This window comes from Cyprinodon tularosa, unplaced genomic scaffold (genome assembly GCF_016077235.1).
Source record: "Cyprinodon tularosa strain WSP-4 unplaced genomic scaffold, ASM1607723v1 ctg581, whole genome shotgun sequence".
Classification (NCBI taxonomy): Eukaryota; Metazoa; Chordata; class Actinopteri; order Cyprinodontiformes; family Cyprinodontidae; genus Cyprinodon; species Cyprinodon tularosa.
The window spans coordinates 218579-230837 of record NW_024039320.1 but is presented as its reverse complement, the minus strand read 5'-3'; the positions used below and the strand labels follow the sequence as shown (position 1 = coordinate 230837).

Genomic DNA, 12259 nt, shown 5'->3' with positions numbered 1-12259 from the left:
TTTCAATATTTCCATATTTCTGGATCTTTTCAAATGTGTCTAAAAGTGGCGTCATGTCATCATGCAGCGGCCTTCAGCATAGGCCCAGCAGTTTACGAGCCAACAGCGAAGCCCCCTAGGCATTGATGCCAACTTAGCAAAATTGTTGCTAAGTTCTAAAAAATGAATTAAGCAACATAAAAAGTACCTAAATATGTAGAATATACTGAATACTCCCCAAGTATTGGTTCTGGAAATAAAATCTGCACAGAATTCAGAATAATTCTGATTTTCATGCAGTTTTTCCAGTAACATCACTACAGTATTTACATTTACACTTAAAGTGTTCTGCAAAACAGTTCCTATGGGATTTTGTAGGAAATATGATATCATTAATAGGTGAGTATTCCTAGAAGATGGAGATGCGAGTTGAAAACCTGTTACATGCATTTAAAAATGGGGAAATGTTCAAAATGTGTAAAAGATCATGAATGATAGGGACAATTAAGTATAGACAAAATTCTGACACAAATAGCTTTATTAGTTCTTTGAAGGCTAACACATTTGATTAAAGATATTTATGGTTCACTGACCTTTAAGATATTAAAACTAAATTTCAGTCATTAATATGCACTATGTTCTTTATTTCTTAATGCAATAAAAACTGAGGCAGCAGAAGCATGGCATGTGAGGACTCCTGCTTTCACTTAATGCATCTTTTCAGTCTAAAGTATCTATAAATAAACAGAGTGTACAGCATCAAAATAACCCAACTCATTGTCATCTACAATTAAGACAGTTGAGAACTTCAAAACTGTTATGTTTGTTTTAAAGTCATTTCCTACCTCTGTCCGAACAGAAGGGTTTGCTCTTTGGTGTGGTTAATGAGGAGGAAAGGGGCCGCCCCGTCATGGTACTCAGAGAAACGGATGGTGGTCGAGTGCTCCGTCAGGTTCACATCAACAATGATCCCGCCCACCTGAATAAAACAAACAGAAAGTGAGATAACATATAAAGTTGCTTCCATGTTTATTCCTGTGAATAAATAATGCGTTTCCTTACAGAGTTGTCCAGGCGAAGCAGCAGGCAGTTCTCTGCTTTCGTGAAATCAATAGTTTGAGGAGGAGCTAAACATCCTTCTAATTTGATCTTCAGGCGCCCGGTGTCACTCTCAGGCCAGAAAGGCACAGCTGACTAAACGAGAGAAAAAATAAACAGGAAGAAGAAAGTATTTAAATTGCCAGAACATACCATCTAGCAACTAAAATTACCCACTTTTAAGACGAAAATTTTTACAAAAAAAAAAATTTAAGTGCAAAACCCATCTGAACAAAATAAAGGACAGTTTCTTCAATGCATCAGAAACCAGAACAGATATGAAGAATTCTACATCAGCAATACCTGATGTAGAATGCTTAAACACTATGAAATAAGTACATTCTATTGGTGATAATGGACCAAAAAAATAAAAATGAAGCATCTAGTACCTGTTGTGGATCTACTTGAGCCCAGTTGTCTTGGCCATCCTCGCATATAAAAATCGGGTGCTTGGTTCCGTTGACCAGAATATAAAATGGTAGAAAGGTCACCATGCGAGTGAGACTGAAGCTGCTTGCATCTATCTTCACACCAACCTGAGAGCAGACAAAAAAAATGCAGTAGATTTGGATTTTTTTAAGGTCAAAACATAACTTCCAGCTGCATATAAATAAATATGTCACATAAAATATATTTGTTAAAATAATGAAGTTACAGACTTATTACAGATAGAGTAACACATAATTATTTCTGCTAATCTTGATGAAAGGACTACGTTGTAAGTCTGAAACTTACAAATGTTTAGAAAAGTTTATGTGCTGCATTGATGCTTTTAGCAAAGCAGACACAATTTGGACTGCTTCAGACAGTGTAATGTTTTAATGCAGAAACGTAGAAAAGTCTTTAAATTAGATTCTATAAATGACCCAGATAATCAAGATAAAAGATTAGCAAATATTACCCGGTAGTCTTTGTATCTGCCTTTACATTTCACATCACCATGGCTACCAACTGTGTCTAGAGAGAAATCATCTGACAGCTCACTGTCAGAGATCATGAGGCGGACCTGACAGAGACAAAAAAACCCACATCATTTAGCAAAGCAGGGATGTAGTATTTCTTTCTAGCTCACTTATCAGAAAAATTGATTAAAAAATAATAATAACATGAAGCCGTTCAGATTCTGACCTTATTTTTCCTCAGGAAATTGCGAGGCTTAAAGGAAAAGAGGAGGGGCATATCATAGTCTAGGGGGTGTTTACGGTGGATATCGTCAGCCTTGTACTGTAGCAGCCTCCCTGTTTTATTCACCATCCAGTATGGAGAGTGGATGGCAACGACAGTCTGACCTGGATCATACTTAATATGCACTGCAATATCCAACTCAGCCCTTTTTCTCTCTGAGCCATCTCCTAGATCTTCCTCATCAACCCGAAGAGACTGGAATACAATGAAGGTGATTTCCTCCTGCTCACTCTGGATTCTACAGGAGAGGAAAAACATATCTAATAAGAAACAAAACCACAACCTCAAGTTTAATGATACTGTGCATTAGGATAAAGTCTCCCATTTTTGTTATGTAGGTTGCATAGTAAACTAGCTAAAAGTATAAAAACATTAAACAGAATCAAATTAAAGGTGAATTCATGTTTCGTTTTAAATAAGATACAAGTTGGACCTGTATTCTGAAGACCAGTCCTGAGCCAAATAATCCAGAAGGCGGAGATCAAGACTTGACTGGTTGATGAGCGCAGTGTGAAGCTGAGTAGAGTGGCCAGGATTCAGGGTAACTTCAGCGCCACAAACCCCATTTCCCTGTTCGGGAAAAATATGTTTCTTTTAATGAATCACATAAATATATATTTCATTCTTCAAATACATTTATTTTAAATAAGTGAAGTAGGTAAGAATCTGGAGATATGGAAGTGTACTTTTATTCAGGACTAGCCCTCTTGTATTAGTTAATGTGCTCTCAGATGGGTTGTCTTGTAGCTTTGGTAGGCGAACCCATGCTGGCAAGGTTTACAGCTGTTTTAATGTTTTCTCCATCAACAATAATTACTGGTGTCCCAAAGCTTTAGAAAAGGCCTCTAGGACTCTTTAGACTGATAAATAGAGGTGCACCCATTTCATTAATCTAGGAGGATCGGTGATCGGCCAAAGCTTTGATAGAAAACTGATCCCCAGATCTACCTCTAAAAACTGGTATCAGTCAAAAGCAACATGTGTAGCTTTTTAAAGATCAGTAATTGGACAGATAACTTTAACCAATCTTACATCTACATCAAATACTTTGTTTCTTATCAATTCTTGGATTTAGTTTGCATTTAGGGATCTTTTAGCCTTAAGTAAAAGAAACTGCCAATTTTCCTCTGAACACATTATAAATGACATAAATATATTGTTCTAAACACATAAAAAGCCTCCCAACCTTTAAGATTTAAAATTAAAAATTTTGTGTTGCAGGAGTTTGTGGCTATGTCTGAAGCACAGACATAGCTTCCAAAAGATGAACGTCTGAACAAACTCTGGATTTTTATTTTAAAAGACATCAGGACTATCACCAACACTTTCCTCCGTAAAGTTTTGCCAACTACCAGGAGATTAAGTTAGGGTTCATGGACAGTGAGTTGGTGCTAGTTTGTGAATCTGATCGTCATTTCCCTCCCTGTCTCTCATCCTCCTGACATCGCAGCCTCTCAAATTCGCATCACTCTCTGCAGGCAGGATAGGTGCCCAAAAAAGAAATGGAAAAAAAAAAACAGACATGGAAAGTTGCACTTTGTGTTTATGTTTTCCATATTTAGGGCAAATACTCTTGCATGTGGGCGCAGTCTCAGCACCTCCAGTGGACGCATTCAATGTTTTGGAACAGAGAAAACCTTATTTTTTCTTTATTTTGAGACCTAATATTGTATGTTTAGCAGTGTTTTCAATCACTCCAATTTGGCTGGGTGAATGATAACATATCCCTGTGCTGCAAAAAACTCACATGTTTATTGACACTTCACATGGATTATAATGCATTTTATGTTTTTTTTAAGTCTGGCATTTTAAGGCCTGGGTGTATCTAGGAAAACTGAGCTCAGCTGTTTAAAGATGTTGGTAAATCCTACCTTTAATTTGTAGGCAATGGGATAAGGCAGGAGATTTCGTAGCAGGACTGAAGGCCAGAGGTGAAGCACAAAGGGCACATCAAAGTTCTCTCCAATATCTCCAGTCTCCTTGCATGACACTGTGTCTTTCACTGGCACAATGTTGATCGTCATCAGGGTAGACTCATCACTGCGACAACGGCAGGTCTGCTTAAGGTGAGAGTTTGGTTCAAGGTTGCAGATATCCTCGTAACTGAAACCCCCTGATAAATCAAACTGATTTCCTTCATCAGCAGTGGCGTTTTCCATTATTGGCTGTAGGCTGAGTTCAGACCTGAGGACGACAGCGGAGGTTAGTTATCAAGAATAAAACCAAGCATTTGGGCAGTTGAGGTAAACCAGAAAAAGATGTTTGCTAATGTGAAAAGGGGGGATTTATAACTTACCTGTATGAATCCAGAGGCACACAGAACTCCTCAGACGGAGACGCTTCACCAAGGCATGTAGATCCCTCGAAAACATTGAATGGGACCGTGAAATGATTGATGATCTGCAAAGAAGATAAGAAACTAGTTACAGTAAAATATGGTATCAAGTATGTTGTTATGCAAATGCCCAGGAGAATGAAATCCAATTTAAAAAAAGGCTGTATAGGGATTTGCCATCTACCTGAAAAGGAGAGCGGATCTTGATGCATTTTCTGCCCTCCACAGAAGAGATCTGACAGACAAGGAAGCGAGTGACGCCCGAGTCATTGTGCATGACATTGTACATACCCCTGCCCACTTTGATCAGGGGGATCACATTGGTTGAGGTGTGGCCCACAGGAGCTGAAAGAGATGATTATAGAAATGTATTGCTAAACCACTTTGTAAGCTACATCAATTAACCTGTTTAAAAGGGTTAGAAAGTTCAGTGGAACGCTGCAGTTTTGGCTACTCTGGAAAACCTAAGACATTAGAACAAGCCAAAGCTTGATAAATACAAGATTCTCATATTCAAACAAGAGGCTAGGAATGTATAATAATAAATGTCTAATAGAAAAACAATGTTTTAATTAAAATTCTCCAAATTAAACTGCAATCATTTTAGGAGTGTTGAATGTTTGGGCATTTAGTTGTTGTTTGATAAAAAATAAACTTCACAATTTGAAACATTTTTTAGGACATACTAAAATAGTAAAAAAAAATATAAATAAAATAAAAAACAACATCCAACTGTTCAAAAGCTGTGGTACATCATGCTTTCTGTCTTTATTTAAAGTAATCTCTGGTTTTAAAGAAGCTAAATTCCAAGCTGGGAACATAGAAATTAAATACTTTTTTCAGACATTCAGAGTTGGTGGAGAAATGGCTGAAAAGAAAAGTGAAAAGAAAAGAAGTGACAGAAGAGTACAGAACTCTGAAGGGGCTGATTACACCTGTAGGCTTTTCTTCATCAAGTTCCAGGTCGAATAAACAGTTCCAATAAAATACAGTTTAATGGTAACGTATAACTTACTAGGCTTTATGTAGTAATCTTTTTCATTGAGCGAGGTCATAGCAGAAAACTGATCAGAGTGTGCTGTGACTGAGTAGTCCATGTGGAGGCTTTCGCCATCCTGCAGCTCCACAATGTGCTCAATGCTCTCCTTGCTGACGGGTGAAAACGTCTCACTATGCCAGACAGAGACGGGAAGACCAAGTCGATTTTTCACGACAAACGGAGCTTCATCCTTTTGAAAACACTCTGCAGTTTGTTTGGCAGCTTCTGCGAATGCCTAAAAAAATTAAGTAAATAATAAATCAGCACACACGTTTAGGCAGGTAACAACAATGGAGGTCTTTTTCTGATTCTCTTACTGTGCCAAGGTTACTCAGCATGGTGAGTCCACACTTGGAAACGGTGATGTTGAGCTGGTCTTTACTGCTGATGTAAAACTCTGTCTTATAGTCTGGACTACTATAATCCACTTCGTCTGAAAAAGGGCTGCTCTTTATTGCCTTCTTCTTCATCTGATTGCAACAAATTCAATTGTAAGACAAGGTATACATTTTAATCAGGGTTTACTTCAACAAAATTGTTCACACTACCTTCAGTTTTAGAGTCCAAGGAGTGAAACTTTCTCCTGTGTCATCCTCCAAAGGCTCCAACAGAGGCTCCCACACTCCCATCATCTCATTGTAATAGTGAACCTAAAAAAACAAGTATAACAGTGTTCTCATAACTTAAAAATAAAACAGAAGAAATAAATGTGCTTCCTTTATTTTACCTCAAGGGTGAGTTTGCTGTGGAGGTTAATGAGTGTGGACCAGTTTTTAACATCTCCTTCAAAGGAGGATTTGGCGAGAAGCATGGGCATGGTAAGGTGTCCCACTCCAGCCTCCAGAGTCACAAAGATTGAGTCTATGGACAACTGCAGAGACAAAGATAGTAATACAGTCTGAATATACAGTCTTTCTCTATATATGAATGAAAAATAGATCAATACCTCTATAGAGGAATATTGTAAGTGTTAAGTTTACCTTTAACGACTCTCCCTGTGGAATCAGTGGGGTCAGAGACTTTGTGTCTATATCCTTCTCCTCTTCTAAGAACCAAAGTTTGAGCTCCTTCCAGCCCCGTTTCTGCCAGAGGTCCACGGGAACTGGGCTCTCCAGCTCCTCAGGAGTCTCAGCCTTGGGCGTCAGAGCTGACTGGATAGTAATCACTGTGTTGATGATGACAGGAGATACCTGGACATAGGAGTATAAAACAGGAGGATTAAAAAAAGTCTTCAAATAAATCCCAATTTAACTTATTATTCCTGTTTACTGTAGAGAATAACATTAGAATAAACTGTAGATAATTCAATACACACCTTCAGTGAAATAGCTTTTATTTCAATTTTCATAGCCTGAGGAGCCCCTGAGGGCTGATAACTTTCATAGAACACCTGACATGGCTGCAGAATGGTGGTCATATTGTTCTTCCTCATCTCTCTTAAGAAGGGGCATGCCATAACCTGAAATGACACAAACATACCAGTTATTTTCCTGTAAATATGAAATGATTCCGGGCCAATAAAAAAACAAAAAAAAAAACCTTTAGGTCTTTGATGATGGCGGTCATCAGTGACTCCGCTCCGCTCTTCATCGACACCTCACACTGTGTGGTCATCACCAGCGCCGGGGCGTCTGCACGCGTCAGGTCGGCAACAAAAACAACTTCCGGGTTACGCACAACAACAGTCATCTCCATCTTTGACACCGGAGCTGTAGCTGTACCTGAGAGCAACAAGCAGTTAAATCCAAGGCTGCCATGGCCATATGAGAGAATCAGACAAGAACATTAAAATCTCAATTTTCTAGAGTTCTTGGTGCTTTACGTTTATTTAATAATACACTAATAATCGATATGTTCAAGGAAGATTCTTCTCAAGCTTAAAAAATCGAACGTGCAGAAAGAGGGAAATGGAGGCAAATTCATAATGAAAGAAAGGAGGGACAAAAGCAAAGAGAAAATGAAGTAATTAATGAAACATAGAAGTTAGGGAAGTACTAAGGAAGAAGGAAGGAAGGACGGTTCAACTACAGAGCTGTGTGATGCTGACTGCTGTCTCTCTAACTCGGTAAGGCTGCATGACGACCGCACCTTATCTCTTTGAGATTTTACATCTCAGTCCCTTATGGAGTTATTTTTGGCCCGCCCATGACATTTTTCACATAGTGAGAAAAATCTTAAATCAGGAGCAGTGTCTTAGGTTTTGAGAGACAAAACTATTTTAGAGAGATTTTTTTTCACTCTGATTGTAAAAATAACAATATTTGACAGTAAAGACAGATTTTTGAGACAGATTTTTTTTCCCTTGAAAATCCTTTTCCATATGCCAGTTTATCTTTTATTTATTTCATGAAAAATATATTTTCTTCAATCTCAAACATCACATTTTGCTCTCAAAGGGAACATTTGTTCTCTACCATATATTTATTTTACTTTCAAGATTGTTTTTCCCTTTCAGATCGCTTTTTTAAATGGAATTCAATAAAAATACAAAGATAACTCCATAGTCGCTAAGATTTACATCACATGTAAGCATGTGATCCTGGCAAAGTCCACCAAAGAGGCCAGTACTGGCAGGCAGTTCCTTTGTTAAACAGCTGTAGATGGTGACGAGAGAAAATTAGCTAATAGCGGATCAGAGCTAGACTAAACTCTGTGATTGGATATCAGCCATACAATCGCTGATTCTACTTGTATGAAAACCAAAATAACACTTACAGATATATTCTTTTATGTCTAATCAGTGAAGTTGCTTTCAATAATGACATTTTTGGAAGGTACCACAATATTCTAATCATTGTAATATTAATTTCTAATAAACTTACACTGAACAAAATGAACTCACTTGAGTCTTTAGATGTGACAGAGGAGTTAATGTTCTTCTTTTCTCCAGCTTCAGTGTTGTTTTTGGGTTGTGCCCCATGAGCAAAACCCTGCTTGTTGGCTTCAAGAAAAATATTTGCCACTGTTAGCAGAAACTCCATGCTGGCACACAGGTACACATCCTGCACCACAGTATCGATATTGGTTCCATCAAGCCCCTGACGATAGTTCACCTCCACCATCATGTTTTGCTCTGCGCCAGGCCGCAGTTCCATCATCCTGGAGGTGGATAAAAGACATGAGGTTTCTTTTAACATATGATACTTTGAGTAAGTCAACCAAAAATAAGATGACTGCAGTTTTCAAGATCTTTAAATTATATTTGTAAATTGCAAGTTTACTAGTTTTTAGATTTTTTATTCTAGGGTTCAATTTTTTTTTAGATAATGACATAAAACTCATCTCTTAACCATGGCCTCCCTGTAGCTCTGTGGTTTACACATGACACTCATTTTCTCTGTATTAAAGGTTTCTTCCTTTTGAAGGGTTTCTCCATCCTAAATTTATTTTTAGTGTCTTAATCTGCAGAAGGGACTAATAGTCCTTTTCCATTGAAGAGAAAAAAATAAAAATAACTCAGTTGAACTTCTCAAACCTCGGGGTGACCATCTTGATTCTTGGCCTCTTATCATCTAGGAGGCACGTAGAGAGTCGCACAGATGCCTCCATGGAGCTGTCAGAGAACATGTGGACAGAGGTGGAGATGGTGCCCAGACTAAACTCTGCCAGCTTTAGCTGCTCGTCATGTGGGTCTAAGAGCTGTATCTGTAAACAAAATAAAGAACATTGATTATGCTGACCTCATGCTCCACATAAGCTAATAAAAGATGCATATGGAGAACTTAAGTATAAAAGGTCTAGAGAGAAATAAGTAGGTAAGCAGGTTCGTCTTATTTCTAGAGTTATGGTTTCATGAATGGTGATAGGTTCATTAATAATCCTTATCCTATCCAGTCATTTTCATACCAAAAACACTAGCAGAGAGTAGGAACAGCAACATTATTATGTGTGGAAGCTGGTACTAAGGGGAAAAACAAACTTATACAACTTAAAGTATTAATTACTGTATGACAAAAAATAAGCTTGATGGAGAACAGAGATACGAGAATACGTAAACAACAAAACAAAGAAAGAAAAGCAGATAGTTACTAAAGATGGTTTTAAATTTAAACATTAAGGGATTGCTTTCTCATAAAGGGGTGACTTTATACTAAACAATAATGAACACTTATGGCAAGAAACCATAATGTTGCTAGAGAAATAAGAGTCAGCAGTTAAACAGTAAAAAAAAAAAACCTTCAGGATCAGTGCATCTCTAAACAAATGTTTTGCCCCTTTTTATTTAAATGTGTGAACTTGTTTCAACATACCACGTTCTCATTGGGGCTGTACAGAACCAGCGTCATGGAGTCGAACTTGAAGTCCAGTTTAAGCGTAGTAGTCCTCGGCTTACTGTGTTTCTGGGTCTCCACAACAGCAGCTATCACCACCGTGTTTCCTGCTGCAAATTTATTGCCAGGTTAAAGGCTTGATTAAAATATTTCTCACATTTTCAGATTTCCCGCAGAGATTTGAAGGATTTTATGGTGATGATGAATATACCAAACAAACAAAAAAAAATTTGAGAAAATAAATAAAGCTAAGCTCTGCACATATGAATAAAAATGTTCTCAATACGTAGACAATGCTGTGTAAGTCTATAAAGTAAGCCAATATTTTTGCTAACTGCTGATAAATCACAGATTGTCATGAAAGCTTACTGTTGGCAGGTTCAACGGTTCCTGAGCCTTGGGATCCTTTGTTGGATACAGAATCAGAGGAGCGATCAGTGGCGGGCAGAAGAGCTGGAGGCTGAGCGGTTTCAGACTTTTCTGACAGGTTCTCATTCAGAGTCCTCAAGACGATGATCATGTCATCCTGGCAGAGGATCAGCTGTGAGAAGCAGACACAGGTCATCATCAACATCAAAAGAATAATTTAATGCATTCTCTGTAACCTTAAGAAAATTATGAAAAAAACTATATGCAATGAAGTTTTCCCCTTATCTGTGAATTTATTAGTAAAACTGTTTTCCCAAAACATGTGCTAACGATTATAAATATATATACTTACACTGAGGGGCTTCAGATGAGCAGTGATCTCTATGTCAGGGATGCTGTGGTACCATTTTGCTGAAAGATTGCGTTGGATTTCCAGGTTCAGGCTGACTGGCTTCAGCAACTGAGTCTCTCCTTCAAAATCCATATTTTTGTAAGTGGTTCTGAAAGCAACAGCAATACAACAGTTGTCAAAAGTAATAAAAAAAAAAAAAGACGTTTATAAACTCCTAAAATGTGTATAGCTGTAGCTAAGGCACACCTGTACATCTTGAGGTCAGTCAGTTTCACTGTCATTTTATCCACAACCGGTGGGATTGGAGCATTATTTCTAAATGGCTGCTTGATGAAATGGTTTTTGATGGACAGGAGGCCCAGATCAGCGACGATGACATTTGTAGAGGAGGAGGATTGTGGGAGGAAAATCACAGGTGCATTGAAGTGGACATCAAGAGCGATTCGAGTGCTTCTCTCAGCTAGCTCCTTCACTCCAGATGCTGCCTTTTCTGCAGCCTGAACCGTCACCTCAGCGAGGGCCTCTTTAGCCTCTTGGAAGTTATTAATAAACACCTGAAAGGGAAAAAAAAAACAGAGTTTTTTAAATCTAGCATTAATTCTGTCCGACTTAAGATAACCTCAAAATATGTAACCCTTACCAGAATGGAGGAGACAAACTTGTTGAGGAAAATGACCTGAATGCACCCGACTTCCAGTGACACAGATGTGTCAACTTTAGTCATGTCAAGGTAGGCGTCTCCTTCTGTTGCCCCTGTGTAGTTCATCATTCTGAAGGAAAAAACCTGCTTATCTGCAATCGATACCGCCTGAAGAAAAGGAAACATGATAGAGAATTTGAAAAAGGAAAACCTTATGGACATTAACTAAATCAGTGAGCTGAGCCCCAATAAACAAGAGGAGGTGAAATCCCAACACCGAGTTAGAGGACAGAAAATAACAAAGTTGATGCTTTTTATCAGTGTTGTTATTATCTATTCAAATAGCCCAACTCTGTCTATAATTGAACCTTTTGGATTTTTAAAATGTTGAGAGTGGTAGGATTAAGGTCTATGATTACAAGGAAATATACACAGACACTGATGTTGACAATCTTTAATGATATCAGATTGTGAAGATGGTTCTATGTAGCTCCTACTTCAAACACTGAATGATGCTTCATTGGTGGACAACCAGGATTCATAAAAATTAAGTTACAGCCGTAAACTTAGCTTCAATGTGAATTCAGGGAAAAAATTACGTCTTTTTCAAATCAACAGTGAAATCTTCTTAGCTGCAGAGCTTCTTGCAGGAATCCTGTAGAGCTACAATAAGTTTATGAACTACCAAGCAAACATAGCAGATATTAAATTAAAGATCTTCAGTTAGAAATAATTTAGATAAAACTGCTATCCATTTTGAAATGTTTTCAGCAGAAAAATAAACATGTTGTGACATTATGAACATTCATGTTTTTCAGGTACTAGTACAGCTACCGGTGTCCCATAATAACCTGGAGGATTTTGTAATTTTCTAGTCATGCAGAGAGAATTCAGTAACTCTGGGTTTATTAGAGAATTCCCAGATATAATTAGCAATGTTGATTAAACACAAAATCTCACAGTCATCAACACTATAGACACTTATTTCCTT

At 37.8% G+C, this 12259-nt stretch overlaps 1 protein-coding gene across 3 annotated transcripts in view; it reads right to left on the bottom strand.

Annotated features, from left to right (window-relative positions):
• vps13a (vacuolar protein sorting 13 homolog A) overlaps positions 1 to 12259 on the bottom strand; it is a 51362-nt gene that overhangs the window by 16529 nt on the left and 22574 nt on the right. For all 3 annotated transcript variants that reach the window (XM_038306465.1, XM_038306466.1, XM_038306467.1), the window contains exons 32-54: positions 11269 to 11436; positions 10875 to 11182; positions 10629 to 10776; positions 10277 to 10448; positions 9887 to 10017; positions 9112 to 9281; positions 8479 to 8735; positions 7176 to 7357; positions 6952 to 7095; positions 6617 to 6826; positions 6364 to 6507; positions 6185 to 6286; positions 5954 to 6106; positions 5613 to 5871; positions 4782 to 4942; positions 4559 to 4662; positions 4134 to 4446; positions 2696 to 2832; positions 2206 to 2500; positions 1979 to 2083; positions 1467 to 1613; positions 1042 to 1173; positions 825 to 958 (exon numbers count right to left, since the gene is read on the bottom strand). In XM_038306465.1, the coding sequence (XP_038162393.1) occupies positions 825 to 958; positions 1042 to 1173; positions 1467 to 1613; positions 1979 to 2083; positions 2206 to 2500; positions 2696 to 2832; positions 4134 to 4446; positions 4559 to 4662; positions 4782 to 4942; positions 5613 to 5871; positions 5954 to 6106; positions 6185 to 6286; positions 6364 to 6507; positions 6617 to 6826; positions 6952 to 7095; positions 7176 to 7357; positions 8479 to 8735; positions 9112 to 9281; positions 9887 to 10017; positions 10277 to 10448; positions 10629 to 10776; positions 10875 to 11182; positions 11269 to 11436 (4076 nt within the window). The remainder of the gene's footprint in view (positions 1 to 824; positions 959 to 1041; positions 1174 to 1466; positions 1614 to 1978; positions 2084 to 2205; positions 2501 to 2695; positions 2833 to 4133; positions 4447 to 4558; positions 4663 to 4781; positions 4943 to 5612; positions 5872 to 5953; positions 6107 to 6184; positions 6287 to 6363; positions 6508 to 6616; positions 6827 to 6951; positions 7096 to 7175; positions 7358 to 8478; positions 8736 to 9111; positions 9282 to 9886; positions 10018 to 10276; positions 10449 to 10628; positions 10777 to 10874; positions 11183 to 11268; positions 11437 to 12259) is intronic.